We start from the raw sequence: 16,799 nt of genomic DNA, 5'->3' as shown, positions 1-16,799 counted from the left end.
ACGTTTGTATCTTTAGGGTAAATACCCAATAGTGCAATTGCTGGGTCATAGGGCAGTTCTATTTTCAACATTTTGAGGAACCTCCATGCTGTTTTCCAGAGTGGCTGCACCAGCTTGCATTCCCACCAACAGTGTAGGAGGGTTCCCCTGTCTCCGCATCCTCGCCAGCATCTGTCATTTCCTGACTTGTTGATTTTAGCCATTCTGACTGGTGTGAGGTGATATCTCATTGTGGTTTTGATTTGTATTTTCCAAGGATCTTTCTTAATCTACTCTTTTTTTTTTAAAGATTTTATTTATTTATTTGAGAGAGAGATCACAAGTAGGCAGAGAGGCAAGCAGAGAGAGAGAGAGGAGGAAGCAGGCTCCCTGCTGAGCAGAGAGCCCAACGTGGACTCGATCCCAGAACCCTGAGATCATGACCTGAGCTGAAGGCAGAGGCTTAACCCACTGAGCCACCCAGGCACCCCATTCTTAACCTACTCTTATTCAAATAAATTAAAATCTAAGATTTTCTTTACTGACACTTTGAGCAATTACTAGTATTAATGGAAAATAAAATTGTAATTCTCTGAATAAAATTAATTACTAGGAAAAACACCCAAATGAAAATAGCGGATCTAACTACGTTAGTTTTTAACAATAAGCAGTAAAGACTTCATACTCTAGAATACCTTGGAGCCAAAGCCTGGGGCAGATCAACGCCAGCTCTTCAACCACATGCTTAAGCTGTAGAACATGACAATTCTTCCTTTTCAGTAATACATGGGTATTTTTTGCCCATTTTTTTAAAGATTTTTTTAAATGTTTTTTTTAATTTCTTTTCAGCATAACACTATTCATTGTTTTTGCACCACACCCAGTGCTCCATGCAATACGTGCCTTCCCTAATACCCACCACCTTGTTCCCCAACCTCCCACCCCCCGCCCCTTCAAGACCCTCAGATTGTTTTTCAGAGTCCATAGTCTCTCATGGTTCACCTCCCCTTCCAATTTCCCTCAACTCCCTTCTCCTCTCCATCTCCCCATGTCCTCCATGTTATTTGTTATGCTCCACAAGTAAGTGAAACCATATGATAATTGACCCTCTCTGCTTGACCTATTTCACTCAGCATAATCTCTTCCAGTCCCATCCATGTTGCTACAAAAGTTGGGTATTCATCCTTTCTGATAGAGGCATAATACTCCATAGTGTATATGGACCACATCTTCCTTATCCATTCATCCGTTGAAGGGCATCTTGGTTCTTTCCACAGTTTGGCAACCGTGGCCATTGTTGCTATAAACAGTGGGGTACAGATGGCCCTTCTTTTCACTACATCTGTATCTTTGGGGTAAATACCCAGTAGTGCAATGGCAGGGTCATAGGGAAGATCTATTTTTAATTTCTTGAGGAATCTCCACACTGTTTTCCAAAGTGGCTGCACCAACTTGCATTCCCACCAACAGTGTAAGAGGGTTCCCCTTTCTCCACATCCTCTCCAACACATGTTGTTTCCTGCCTTGCTAATTTTGGCCATTCTAACTGGTGTAGGGTGGTATCTCAATGCGGTTTTAATTTGAATCTCCCTGAGGGCTAGTGATTATGAACATTTTTTCATGTGTCTGATAGCCATTTGTATGTCTTCATTGGAGAAGTGTCTGTTCATATCTTCTGCCCATTTTTTGATATGATTATCTGTTTTATGTGTGTTGAGTTTGAGAAGTTCTTTATAGATCCTGGATAACAACCTTTTTTGTCTGTACTGTCATTTGCAAATATCTTCTCCCATTCCATGGGTTGCCTCTTTGTTTTGCTGACTGATTTTTTAAGTCTACTAAGAAGTTGAAAGAGTGATATTACAAATACCTATTAAGTTACATTTTATTATATCTGCTTTCTCTTATTATATCAGCTTTCTCCCCCATGGGATGCACACATGTGCACACACACAGTTTTCTTTTGCTTTTCTAACCCATATAAGAGTAAGTTAAAGACATCAAGATGCCCGGCTAGCTCAGTCGGAAGAGCATGAGACTCTTAAAGACATCAAGATACTTCACCCCAAGCACTTTGGTTAGTAATTCCCTAAGAACAAGGATATTCTCTTATATATCTTCAATACCATTATTATATATAAGAAAATTAACAGTAATTCCAAAATGTCATCTAATATATAGTCCAAATTTAACTTTCCCCAATTGTTGGGGCACCTGGGTGAAGCAGTCAGTAAAGCACCCAACTCTTGATTTCAGCTCAGATCATGACTGCAGGGCTCAGATTGAGCCCTGCATCCAGCTCCATGGTCAGTAAATTTTCCTTCTGTCCTTCCTTCCACTGTGCACTCTCTTGCTCTCCCAAAATAAATAAATAACTCTTTTTTTGAGGCTACCCTTAAATTTTTAGGATGGTTCAACATCAGAAATAGATTTAGAGAGAAACCAGGTAATAATCTCAATCAAAAAAGAATACGCACTGTAAGGTTAAGCAAAAGGCAAAACTGTAGCATTAACAAAAGATTACATGGGAGAATACCTATTTGAACTAAGAATAGAGAAAAACTTAAAAACCCGTAAAGTATATGACTAATTTTTATCACATTAAAAAACTAAGGGCTTTTGTTCGATAAAAGACACCACAGACAATGGTAATGTGAAAATGACTAACTGCCAGAATGGGAGAAGAGATTTCTAATTCCAAAAATGGAAATGGGATTATTATAGAGAATAGATAAGAAATTCCTACAAACCTGAGAACAGTAACCCTGATAGAACAATGGGAAAATGCTATGAAAAGGCAATTTACAGAACTTAAACTAGAATACAAAAATGAGAAAGCTAGATTATTCTAGCTGCTGGCAAGAATGAGAAGATGTAAGAAGCCTCAGGCTTCCTAGTGGAAGCTGAACTGACGTCATCATTCTGGCTTAGGTCAAAGCCTCAGTCAATAAAGAACTGTTCCTCTGCCTTGCTTTGTCCTTTGTGCATGTATTTCTTTGGGGGATTTCACAGGGAGAAATGGCCAGTCTAGCACAGGCTCTGGGCCTTAGACACCGTAAGTCCTGACCAAATACCTCTACCTGAATCACACCTGATGTGACTGCATTGGCCACTCAGTCTAAAAGGACATGGAAATCAAAATTCCACTGCCCCCTACTCACAAAGGTCTGGACATGGCTTTACCTTTTCTTTTTTTGAGGGACCAAATTTATTTTAATTTTTCTGAAAATACCGGGAACTATGAAAAACAAGCCAGAAGCTATAAAGCACCATGTTCTGCTGGAACCTGAATTCATTCATTGATGTGTTTTCAGGTTTCCCAACTTTACAGTCATTGACATTTCAGCGTGTTGCTTTATAAATGATGGGATTCCGGGGTGGGAAGTGAGTGGCTTTACCTTTTTTTAAATGACATTTCAAAACATTTTCCAAAAACTGTGGTTGATAGGAAATTCCTATGTATTTAATGTTTAATATAATTTCTGAAGCAAACATAACTCTCTTCTTGTACTAATCACCATTTAGGGAAAATTTGATTTCAGAATCTGGAAACAGAAGAAATTGAGCTCTAAGAAACAACGGTCAGGAGAAAGTGTTCTTGGGATTTAAGTAGCCTAGAAGTATCACAAGAGAAAAATCATATGGGTCTGCTTTTCTTAGCCAAAGGGAAATGCAGTCAATTTTCATCCAAGGGAAGAGAACATAAACACGGACACTGAGCAGGACCGCCACGGAAGGAGATAACCTTAAGTGAGAGAAAAAGTCTCATCCTCATCCTGGAGCTGACCCAGGCAGGCCTCAGAAGAAGCAGTTAGATTTCACACAGATTCTTCCTTCAGAGAAGAGCCAGAGGCGGCCAGGAGACAGAAGGGAAAGTGAAAGGGTCCCGGACTCCATTGTCATCAGGGTCCTAGTGGAAGCTTGTCTCCAGATCCAAAAACTGAACAAGATCTCTGGCAGACCTAGCTAGGACAGAGAACAGGAAATGTACATCACAACCTCAGGAGGTCATGATCCCCAAGATTCAGAGGCCAAAAATGCTCCTAAATTTCCTGATGATGAAAGAGGAGAGCCACATTCAGTACCATGTCACCATCATGATTTTCATCCTCTGGCGTTTGTTAACCAGGTAACCAATAACCAAATTTTCTGACACCAAAAAACTGATTTGGGCCGTCCCCAATCTCTACCCAGATGGCAGGCTTCTGTGTTGACAACAGCACTGCTGCCTGGACTATGGCAAAAGCTCGGCCTCAGGAACCTGCAGGGCTGGGCCTGCGAAAGGGACCTGGGTCTTGGGCCCACTCTCTCTCAGGGGCTGAGGATGGCACAGATCCAGGCTGTCTTCCTAGAAGAAACTACTGGCTAGGCCTCAGGTGCCCAGAGAAACTTTTCTCTTAACGTAACAACAGGTACTGGTTGCAGACCCTGTTCACTTACCAGAGAATCATAGTTATGGGATAAACAGGAATGTTTCCTGGGCAAAGAGAGATACATAATACGTACACATGCAAAAAGTAAGGTTTGCTTTAGGTAAAACATGATATTGAAACAAAAATAAATAAAAACACTCATTGGAACACCAGTGTGAAATCCTACTGGAACACCACTAGGATTAATAACTATTTGCAAATATGACACAAAGCAAAGAACCTTTCTAGAAGTCTTAGGAAAAGTTTATGATGTTCTTAAGGTTATGGTTTGTTTCAATAACAAATTTCAAAACCTTAAATGGTGCAAAAAGTACCAACATCCTAACTGTAACCAGATTTTATATCATCCAGAGAAGAGAAGTGGGTTGAAATATCCTAAAAACACCATAATTTTTAAAAGAACAAATTGCCATTTTCCTAAATATCAAGAGGGCAAGAAATGAGAAACAGCCATGTGGTTTCACAAACTCTCTATTTAGAGGCTAGCAGGAAAGAGAAATTTGTACCGCAAACTGAGGAAAGGACTAAGGCTGTTCCCTCAGTCAGGCCTAGTAAGGAAGGAATATAAACAACAGTAAAATAGGGAGACCATAAAAAGAGTAAGAAAAAAACACGCATACAGTGGACATGCAAGGGATTCGATGATATTCACTTGTAAGAGAGAAGGAGGGGAATTACAACAGAGAACAAACCAAGAGCAGGTCTGGCATCAAAATTTCCCAAAAAGCAAAGAGCAAAGCAGATTATCAGTATCCACTCTAGTATCAATTCTGTCATCCCTCCCATCCATCAATATTTTCTTGCCCTTGTGTTGGTACCAACCACCAATAAGAAATCAGGGAATCTAATCCCTTCGGTTTGGGAGCCCAGGGGAACAGAAGTTCCTGAAGTCCGTTAAGTCCGAACACCAGAGCTAGGTTTCCATGAAGCAGTTTTGGGCCAAATACTAAGTAAGTTTTAAAGTGCTCCTTTGCCTGGTTTTGTTCTGTGAGATCTCCCTCCCTTTGTCCTGCAAGATCTTGTTGGAGAGGATCTGTCTACATAGGGTCCTGGTTCTTTCCCTCTCTTCTCACAGAGAAGACATGATTCACAATAGTGACGCCATGATAATATAAACACACTCTCAGAAGAGGGTCACATATCCCACTGCTTTTAAAGGAAGAAAGAGAAAACAAGAGAGGAATGAAATTTCAAGGAATAACATTCAACTGATATTGGCCAAGCCTGGAACAGTGAAATCACTAGTTAAGCAGGCCACAAAACAAAAGGAACCTGAGTGCCTCAGGTCAGCGTACCTGGAGGACCACTGACTGAAGCAGTAGTCTCTTCATTCGAAAAGAATTTCACAGTTGGAAATTCCTTCTGAATGAGGAGTACTTGGCACCAAAAAGTGACCCATGTTTTCAGAAGATGCTCAGCACCCCAGGTCACTACCTCATCAGCAGTGAAGAAACAGAGGGATCCATATGCAGTCACTTGCTGAAATCACCTCCAGCTTACTTCAGGATGTCAGTGAGGCATGCCCACCTGTCCCTATCACAGTGTGTCCACAGGACAACCTCTTTTAGTCATCTTCTGGCATTTCTTCTAGTCTTTCAAGGGGATAGTATCAGAAACCTCTTCCTGATTGAAAAAGCTCATAATCTAGCCGGCCTACCTAGGTCAATCATTTCCATGTCAGAGTATAGATAAAACTCTATTTGGCTGGAAAATATACTCCCTGCACTTAAAACTTCTTAGCAATCTGTACATTAAAATATTCCAATTTTTACTGCTACTTTGGTTTTCCTGTGCATGGTCAGCTAAGACCCTTGGTCGTAGCTCATTGCCCATGTGTTTGTACCTGTTTTCTTCTGCATCCAGAGGACACATAGCTTAGATCTGATCAGAGACAGTAAGACTGGCCTTTTTTCAAGGTTTAAAATCGAAACACATTGTAAAGATAATCTACTTGTCAAATTTAAGGTGATCCATTCCCGCCACCTATGATGGAAAATACTTTTAAAATGTACTGAATTAAAGCAAAATCCAGGGTAAAGTGAACAGCTTTTTTGGATTTGAAAGATCAGCTTAATTCTGTTCCTGTCAGCTACAGGGGTGGATTGCGCTCATCACAGGAAATGTCAAGGTCAGCTATCAACACAACTCAAGATCTATTAGGGAAGGACAAAGAGCAACTACTGGCCCCAGGAGCCACCAGCAGCATCTCCCACCCCTCCTGAGAGCCAGCAGCCAGAAAGGGTCAAAGATCCCCCCTTCCTAACAGCTGCCACTGGTTAGAGGTTGGGAAGGTCCCAACAGCACTGTGTGATTAAGTCTGTAGCACAAAAAGAATCCCAATCCTTAATCAGGTTAGTAAAAATGTCAGACAGCAACCCAGCACTCACCTTTGTCATGAACACAAACTGAGGGTTTCTTGACACCATCAACTAGAACATTCTGTGTGCTGCCATGTCCATCTTCTGGGTCGCTGTCTTCAAACTGAGCCTCTATAATGACATCAGGACTGTCATTATAGCCTTTCACGGGCTGCTGCAGGAGATGGCTTCCACAGAGCTCCTCGGGGAGATCTAATTCATAGGCACCTTCTGTTTCTTTGTCATTGCTCTCTGGTTTAATTACCTGAAGAAAATAGAAAAGTTCTGCTAAATCACTGGAGGGAAGAATGGGAAATAGCAGATTTTTCTCTTCTCGTTTTTCTTTCCTAAGGGAAAAATGCACATTCAGAAGCTCACAGCAATGGTCACTCACCATGTAGTATGAAAAATAATATTCATTTTCCAGCTGCACAGATAACCTTATGGAGACGACCAATCCAGTACTGCCAGAGTGGCCGTCAGCTCCTCAATATGCCCAAGATGAATGCCATCTCTACTCCCCATTTTTCTGATGTACCTACCTGTTTATCCGCTCTCACCCAGAGGCCCTGAATACCACAGTACTAAGCTGCTTCATAAGGGTACATCACATGGATCAGTATGTTCAGAGGGGATAAAACTCAGCAGAGTATGTTACTGCACTCCATGTGAAACCACAGAGAATGATGAAATGGAAAAAACAAAATTAAATGTAAATAAGCGTTTTTAAATGTTCTCATAAAAAACAGAAGCCCTTAATTCTCCATTTTGAGGCTTGAAATCAGTATAGAAAGCACACAACTGATGGATATTTATATGAACACTAAGAATGAAGCATTAAATAATATGACAAATATTTTCAATTAAAAAAAGAGTAAAGCAAATATGAGAAGAGTCTAGATACTAACCCACTTAGTGAGTTTGTCACATAAGTCATATGTCCGTACTCTGATTTCTATGGCATTTGATTTCTATGGATTTCTCTAGCAGTTTCTCTATGGGTTTAATTTTGAGAGGTCTAACATTTTTCTGAGTTTAACCTTTAAGTTTCAAGATAGATGCCCGGCTTCAACAAGCCAGATTACCATTCGAATCAGACTACACAAAGATCCTTTAATAAGGGATCTTTATCTTACACAAGGCAGAAAAAATTACTGAAAGAAATCTTTCCCAAGACATTTTCACACCACAGATTCCAATTAACATAACCATCCCCAGACAATGAATATTATACTCACCCAGAAAATCAAAGTAAAATAGGCATTCTAAAGATTCTAAAAATATTCATGTGGAAACAGAAAAACTTGTAGACAGTAGTTAATTTTTTGGAGTAAAATTGTGCCTTTTAATAACATTTTTTGGAAACTTGATTCCCAATTTCTTAATATATATAATGAAATTTTCTTTCAACTCTTGCCATGTTTTGACTCTTGTCACATCCATTCATTCATCTGATCACTCTTTCATTATAAGAAGGTTGAAGGTTCCTTTTCTTTGACAGTAAAAGAAAAAAAATTCAACTGGCTAGGCCAGAAATCTCCAAAAAGATTCCCTCAGGGAAGAGGGAAGCCACAGTTGGTCTTTAAATTATAATACAATCATAAAACCCAGCTCTCCTCTGTGCATTTCTGCCTTGTCACAAAAGTCAGTTATCATGCCTGACCCAAAGGAGATCATTTAAAAATAGAGAATTCAATGACAAGTTAGGAAAGAAAAAGAATTTGACATCACTCAAATCAGTAAACCTAGTCAATGTCTTTAAATGTGCCTGGCAAATTCATCTGTCCCGACCATCCCTGAAGAACGAACACACACCTTGGGCATTGTCAGAATAGCCCAAAGCATGGGGCACCGGATGGCTCAGCCAGTTAAGCATCTGACTCTGGCTCAGGTCTTGATCTCAGGTTCCTGGGATTGAGGCTGGTATCAGGCATCTCACTCAGTGGAGAGTCTGCTTGTCCCTTCCCCACCTTGTGCTCTCTCTCAAATAAATACATAAAATCTTTGGGTGCCTGGGTGGCTCAGTGGGTTAAGCCTCTGCCTTCAGCTCAGGTCATGATCTCAGGGTCCTGGGATCGAGCCCCACGTCGGGCTCTCTGCTCAGCAGGGAGCCTGCTTCCCCCTCTCTCTCTGCCTGCCTCTCTGCCTACTTGTGATTTCTCTCTCTGTGTGCCAAATAAATAAATAAAATCTTTAAAATATATATATATATATACATATATAATCTTTTTAAAAAAATAGCCCAAAGCACAGGCAGGAGGTATACGTGCACCCTCTGTGTCTAAAGCATGGTGGCTATGACAGGATCACTGCTTTTGTTTTTCTATGTCATTCCCACACACAACTTCTTGCAGAGAGAAGAGGTGGGACTGGGGCTGAAGGAGAATGCCTAGTGTGCTAGAGTTACACTCACAGGTAACAAGCAGTCTTCCAGAAAGATGTTACGCAAAGGGTCCATGCTTTTAGTTTCCATTATGTGTTTATTTCTCCCATTAATAATTTCACAAAGGATTTGGTTCCTATAGGCCATGGAGAAAATCGTACAAGGGGAAACCAGAATTCTGACATTGTCAAACTACCCTACAGGGAAATAGTCTTTCTCCATATGCATGTATATATGTGTGTGTAAGATATAACAAGAATTCTGTAATCACCATGATTCTGCTACTTAGTAAGAATTATGCTATGGCTCACAGATTAAAAGTTCAAATAAAAGTCAAAAGGAAGAGGAGAGCAGGGGACAGCAATAACCAGAGTACACCCAGCCTAACTATATAGCACATTTTAAAACCACCCCAGTTCTGGGATGCCTGGGTGGCTCAGTTGGTTAAGCAGCTGCCTTCTACTCAGGTCATGATCCCAGTGTCCTGGGATCGAGGCCCACATTGGGCTCCTTGCTCGGCAGGAAGCCTGCTTCTCCCTCTGCCTCTGCCTGCCACTCTAGACAGAGTGTGCTCACTCTCTCTCTCCTTCTCTGACAAATAAATAAATAAAATCTTTAAAACCATCCCAGTTCTGAATTCATGATAATCTCCATGGTTTAGATTAATTATATTCAAGAATTAGTATTATTCGAGGCACATGGGTGGCTCAGTGGGTTAAGCCTCTGCCTTTGGCTCAGGTCATGGTCTCAGTGTCCTGGGATCAAGCCCCACATTGGGCTCTCTGCCAGCAGGGAGCCTGCTTCCCCCCTTTCTCTGCCTGCCTCTCTGCCTACTTATGATCTCTCTCTCTGTCAAATAAATAAATAAAATCATTAAAAAATTTTCATATTTTTGGCACTAAATTCACCTTTTGAGTTACAAAATTTAAAAATGTAAGGAAGCAGGACTTAACGAATAAATCAAGTCATTTAAAACTGTGTAATTCACATATAAATTGGAGTGCCTGGGTGGCTCTGTCGGTAAAGCATTGGACTCCTGATGTCAGCTCACATCATGGGATGAAACCCCGCATCAAGCTCCACAATTCTAAGATTCTATCTCTCCCTTTCCTTCTGCCCTCCCCCGTACCCTCTCTAATATATATATATATATATATATATATATATATATATATATATATATATACAAATTACCCTCCAATCTAGAAATCTTCTTGTTATTTCTAGAATACTAAAATCTTCCATCCTGAGGTTCTTGTGCTGGTATTCCCTCAATCTGGAAAACTCTATGCCTGGCTATTCTTAGGGCTAGATCTCTTCATTTTGTTCAGGTCTCACCCCAAATACCCTTCTCTCAGAGAGGCCTTTCCTGATCACATGAACTGAAACAGCCCCACCTGGCTGTCACTACTCTATCCTCTTAGCCTGCTTCATTTTTTGTCACTGTACTTACCCCTATCTAATAATACATTACACACTTACGTACTTTCTGTCTCCCAAATAGAATGTAGGTTTCAAAAGCACGGTGGCTATTTTAGTCACCATTATATTCCAAGAGTACATTTAGTAGCCACTCAAATATATGTTAAATAAATGAATACAGCAATTAATTAGGAAATAACTTGTTCAGGGTCTATCTTCTCAGATAAACTATAGACTCCAAGAAGTGAGCAAGCCCAGAGCTGACATCCAGTATACTCGATCTCATTTCAGTGAACAAAGAACCGGAGGCAGTTGGAGGCACAGTGCATCCAACATCTCCACATGTCTGAAACCTGTCTCTCAAGACCATGTCCAGTTGGCCTGGATCTTCTATAACCCAAAGTCCATTACACAATCTCCCCAGTTCCTCCCCAGCCTCCACTACCTGCCCCAGACAAAAGTAACTGCTCCGTCTTCTGATGTCCCAAAGCAACCCATATGTATGCCTTCTCAGCACTTCACAATTTCTTCACCGTTATTCGTGTTATCTACGTACAGGATTTACCTCATCTGTTAACACTACACACTCACCAGTTGTATCTTATGCAACTTGTATAATCAATCTAGGTGCTCCATATTTGATAAATAAATAGGTGGATAAATGGGCTAAAAAAAAATAGTATAAAAGACAAGTGATATGCAAAAGAACGTTCAGAACAATTTCCAGACACAAGAGTATGTGGGTTAGAAACCAGTAGCTCAGTTATCCACAGCTCTGTGAAGTAAGAGATCTTCTGTAGGATTGACCTTGAAAATGTTGAGAAGTCCAGTTCAGGGGGTCTCAACTCTGAAGTTTAGCAGACACCTCTGAGAATCCAAGGAAAGCTATAAACCCTTCCTCCACAGAAAAATGCACATCTATAAACAGAAAGAAAATATTCCACAAGAAAGCACAAGAGAGGACAGTCAAGGTTCTGGTGCTGAAGGCCACCCGGCCAGGTCAGTCAGTATTTTGGAGCTCTGGGCTCATAGTGAAAGGAGGCAGGCCTGAGGAAAAGGATTTATTACTGACCTGTTAACTGAGGACTTTAAAAATTCCTCTGGGTTTCTCCACAGACCTGAGAGTGAGGCAGCTGACTGCACCTATTATTCCGAGTACGTGCTGCCCCTGGGGTTATTGTCCCTTGGAGGTTTAGTCTAGTCTCTAGAGGACAGGACAGAAACGGATTAGTGAGGGAAGCAAACTGCTGGGTCACACAGAACTTTGTCACTCTCAGTCTTGTTCTATGAACAGGATAAAATGAACATCACATAAACCTTGCTAATGAAAATAAACAAAGGAAATATAAGCAGACATCAACTGGGGCATAGAAATATGAAATGAAGTGTTACTTGAAGGTACAAAAATGCTCAAAAAATAATAGCACTCTACAATACTTAATAATTTTGATTTCCTTAACTCCTCCCTCCCAAACACAAATGCACATACACATACACACAGAAATGTTTGTCAGATATGCCCTTCAGTTAATTTTACCAAGGATAAGTCTGTCATCTATTGTCTCCTTTCAGAATGTAAAATTGGGCGACAGAGTGGTGTGGCAGTGCAAGGAGAGGACAAGATGATCCCCTTTCTCCATTAGGCTATAATCCTTATGCTCTGGGGGATGGGGAGCAGTAATCTGGCCTTTTCAGCAGTATCAGGGAGGAACCCTGACAACTATTATGATGAAATTAAGGGAGGCTATAAGAAGCTTACCATTGAAAGGAATAGGGTAGAGGCCTAAGCCCAGAATCTTGAGTTCAGAGAGCATGAGAGGAGACATACCTTTTGGAAAAGGAGACACACCTTTTGGAAAAGGAGGGTACGTGTAGCTTGACTTCTGTACTTTAAGAGAAATATAACCCCTGTGCTAGCAAAGAAATGACAAAATGTGTTGCAGAATTCTCCTACTTCAAAGACAAAAATGTTTGCTGAATCAGAGACGCTACAAAACTATGTAAGTGGAAAATGGCTAAGGAACACACTACTCTTAATGCCTGGCAGAATTTACAACTTTGTTTATTTATTTGCTAGCAGGCAGGGGAAGGGTAGAGAGAGAGGGAGAAACAGATTCCTGGCTGAGCAGGGAGCCTGACTCGGGCTCCCAGGACTCTGGAATCCTGACCTGAGCCAAGGGCAGTTGCTTAACCAATTAAGCCACCCAGGTGCCTCTAAAAGAAATTGTAAAGATAAGCCATAGGTATGTTCATATCCAGAATACATAAAAAACTCCCACAGCTCAGTGAGAGATAGACAATCCAACAGAGAAATGGGTAAAAGGCTTAAAGGCACTTTACCAAATAGCCTAATAGCCAATAAAGATAGGAAAGTGCTCAGCCTCCTTAGTCATCAGAGAAATGCATATTAAAACTATAATGAGATATTACTATAAACCTACAGATAGGCAAAAACTAAAAATCCAGACAATACCAAATGTGAGCAAGAATGTACAACAATGCACTGCTGGTCTGAATGTAAACTGTCTAGTGAAGTAGAAAACAGATCCACTAGATTCCTGCGCAGACTTACACCAATATGCTGTCCTGCCTCCCTCCGGATTTTGACAGGTAAACCCAGGAAGAAAGAGAAGACAAAATTGGGAAAGGATATTTGTACAAAGGAGAGGAGATAAGAAAACGCAAATTCTCCTTTAGTAAAGGCAAGTAAAGGTGACAATGTTAAGAGTGAGAGTGAGAGTAAGAGTGTAGTGAGTGAGAAAGAAAGATGAAGGAGCAGATTCGAAGGGCCCTGAATGCCAACTTAATGAGCCTGGTCTTCACGATAAAGTTAATGAAGTGGGGAAGTAGGAAAAAGTGGTAAAAAGCAGGAACGCTGGTCAACACAACTGAGCTTGCGTCACAACTCTGCCACTTACTAGCGACGGCACTTAGGGAAAGTTATTTAATCTCTCTGAATCTGTTTCATTATCTTTAAAATTAGGACACAAGTATCCAACATTATAAGGTTATTATGGAATTGAGAATTTATGAAAAACTCTTTGCACAGATGTCTGGAGTTTAATATTTGTCTAAGGGAGAACAAATCTAGTCTTTAAACTGCAAAAGTTCAAGGTGGTAAGGAACATCCCGGTGATGGCCAGAAATGCAGGTGTGGAGATCGGAAAAATGTCCTGGGAGGCAGAAACTGAAAGCTTAGGGAGCTAAACACAGTGGGAAGACAATTAAGCAAAGATGTCCCAGGGCCAAGTGTCAACTGAAAAGAGAAGCCGAGAACAGAACCCTGAGAAAAGAATCAATTTTTTTAAAGGTTGTTTTAAATTTATTTATTTTTGAGAGAGAGAGAGAGAAGCAGAAGAGAGGGTCAGAAGGAGAAGCTGAGGGGGGAGCCTGATGTGAGACTCTATCCCAGGACCCTGGCATCCTGACTTGAGCTGAAGCAGATGCTTAACCAACTGAGCCACCCAGGTGCCCCTCAACAGGAAACATGAGTTAGTGAAGCAGGGAGAATTTAAATATAATTATGAATATGTTAAACACCAAAGCTTTTATTGTGACTCTTCATGCTCTTTCTTTTTTTTCTTTTTTTAAGGAAGGTTCCAAGCCCAGCATGGAGCCCAACATCAGCTTTGAACTCCCAACCCTGAGATCAAGACCTGAGCTGAGTCAGATGCTTAAACCACAAGCCACTCACGCGCCCCACCACTCCTCATACTCTTCATGCACAACCTTCCCTGTGCATTTCGCATATCAACTGATTTGATCCACACAATGACCCTGAGTGATACGCAGAGGAGTAATTATGTCCATCTTAAAGAGAAAAAAATAGCTCCTAAATGGCAGAGCTGTGACAGGCACACAGATCTAGGGTTCTACATCCGGTGCCCTTAGACCTGGACATGCCTTTGGAAGATTTCCCGCCAATGGATTCAGAGTCATCTTCTGCACATACAGCTCCCACCACTAACATCCATTGCATGAAATGCCTCTACATCTTTTGCCGCCAGAAAACCCTCAAAATTCAAGATCCAACTCTTGGGTGAATGCTTCTCTGAGTAATCTCTCTCTCTTAAGAAATGTTCTATTTCTTTCCTTTGTTCTGCTGTTATTCCTTAACTATTCTTTCACTCTAAGATTTCTTGATCAGGCTATATTCCATTTATTTGTTTGCATATTTCTCACTTCCATCAGATAGCAAACCGTGTCACATTCATTTCTTATACTCCCCTGAGGATTCTACGGTACTTGGCATTTAAAACATGCTCAATATTCATTTCCTTTTCTTCCAAAGAGAATGAGAAAAACTTGAATCAATTATAAAAGAAGCATTCTTTTTTTAAAAAAATGACAAGAAATAAATAAAATAACTACAAGGCAGCAAGAGGCGGCTAAATTCGGATGCCTGCCTACATGATATTGCATCGACCTCCGTGAACGCACTTGTCTGCAAACCAGGCCAAAGTCATCAGTTACTTTATCACAGGTGAAACTTATCACCATAAGAAGCAAATATAAACATGTATCACATGGAGCACTGGGTGTGGTGCATAAACAATGACCCTTGGAACACTGAAAAAATAAATAAATAAATAAAAATACAAAAGCAAATGAGTAAATCTGGAAGACATTTAAATAAATGCACTTTTCTAAAATAATTCTAGACCTTCGTACCTAAATTACAACTCCAGTTTCAATATAACCATAAACTTCATGCCCCAATTTGAAAACAATAGCTTAAGCAAGAAAAAGCACAAATGCCTAGATAATAAAGAGGAAGCCCAGATCTGGGCATAGCCTCCAAGGGTAATTCTGAATTGCTAAAGAGTTGTGAGGTACTAATCCATCCCTCACAAAGGTACAACCACATCATCTGCAAAGTGCAATTGAAACTCACCAGAACCAAGAAACTAGTCATTTGGGGCGCCTGGGTGGCTCAGTGGGTTAAGCCTCTGCCTTTCGGCTCAGGTCATGATCTCAGGGTCCTGGGATGGAGCCCTGCATCAGGTTCTCTGCTCAGCAGGGAACCTGCTTCCCCCTCTCTCTCTGCCTCTCTGCCTACTTGTGGTCTCTGTCAAATAAATAAATAAAATCTTAAAAAAAAAAAAAAAAGAAACTAGTCACTTCACCAACAGTTTGATATGGATTAGATGTCTCTTTCCCTTCCTTTTATAATTAATATGATGTATTTCAAAACTAGGGAGAAACAGAAAGAATTCCTCTAATGAAACAAGTCCAGTGGAAACCTAAATAAAAGTGCCAAGTAGCATTTTCACCATGCTGGCTTACCCAAATTACAAGCATGAAACATTTCATAGTTTTCCCATTTACTGATAAAGAAAAACCCTTCCTTAAACATAAAAGCCATCTTTGAAAAGTGCTATGTTACCTCTTATAAAAACGAGCAAGTCCATATTAGCACTGGAAACTTCTGTTCCAAGCAAATAAATTCTATTACACTCCCCGGGGGCAGGGGTTGCTATCAACTTGGTATAACAAGCTTTTCCAAAAGATTTACATATACTTATGTCTACATCCGCTTTCTGCCCTAAGGGCTGCTTACCCGACAGTGTCAGCTGAAGGCTTTGTTTAAGGACATAATGCCCTGCCTTTCCTACTACCTGAGCCTCTGATTCAGAGCTAATGCATCTCATGAAGTCTACCTAGGAGCTGCTTTTCATTTTTTGGCTGCTCTGGCTGGACTTAAATGACAGCACTCACTTGCCACACATGTTTTAACAAACTTTCAAATCCCTTAATGGCACGCTTGGGACACAGTATAATACACGGTTCAGGAAATACGCTGGAGCCAAGAAAAGCAATTGATATTTCCACAGGGAGTTCTTGACAAGGCTTGCCAATAAGCTTCTTTCATTATAAAGTATGACCGTGGACATATCATTTTAAAGACGTATTACAGACATTCTTAAAGGCATACGTGTTATTGGGAACTTTGTTTGCCTAAGGTAGTTAATTCCAAAGTACCTTTTTATTTAGTTTACAAGTACAGAACAAACTATTTCCATTCTACTGGTTACTCGGGCAAAAAATTCTTTATCTTTTTCAATCAATCAATTCCTTCCTCCCTCCCTCGCCCCCCCCACACACACCACACATCCATTCGCTCATCCTATCAACTCTATCTCCATGGCTATCACCACCACCACCCCCAGCTCAGGCCCTACTACCTCTCACTTGAGTAGAGGTAACAGTCTCGTAAGGGGTCTC

General features: G+C 40.7%; 1 protein-coding gene across 5 annotated transcripts in view; it reads right to left on the bottom strand.

The window, feature by feature from the left end:
- The window catches only part of DIS3L2 (DIS3 like 3'-5' exoribonuclease 2), a 365,245-nt gene that overhangs the window by 220,561 nt on the left and 127,885 nt on the right, over positions 1-16,799 (bottom strand). For 4 of the 5 annotated variants that reach the window (XM_032355174.1, XM_032355177.1, XM_032355175.1 and 1 more), the window contains one exon: positions 6,800-7,034. In XM_032355174.1, the coding sequence (XP_032211065.1) occupies positions 6,800-7,034 (235 nt within the window). Of the gene's footprint in view, positions 1-6,799; positions 7,035-11,646; positions 11,779-16,799 lie in introns of all 5 variants that reach the window. The other variant, XM_032355178.1, reaches the window with a different exon arrangement.

This window comes from Mustela erminea, chromosome 8, assembly GCF_009829155.1.
Source record: "Mustela erminea isolate mMusErm1 chromosome 8, mMusErm1.Pri, whole genome shotgun sequence".
Classification (NCBI taxonomy): Eukaryota; Metazoa; Chordata; class Mammalia; order Carnivora; family Mustelidae; genus Mustela; species Mustela erminea.
This window is presented reverse-complemented; position numbering and strand designations above follow the sequence as displayed.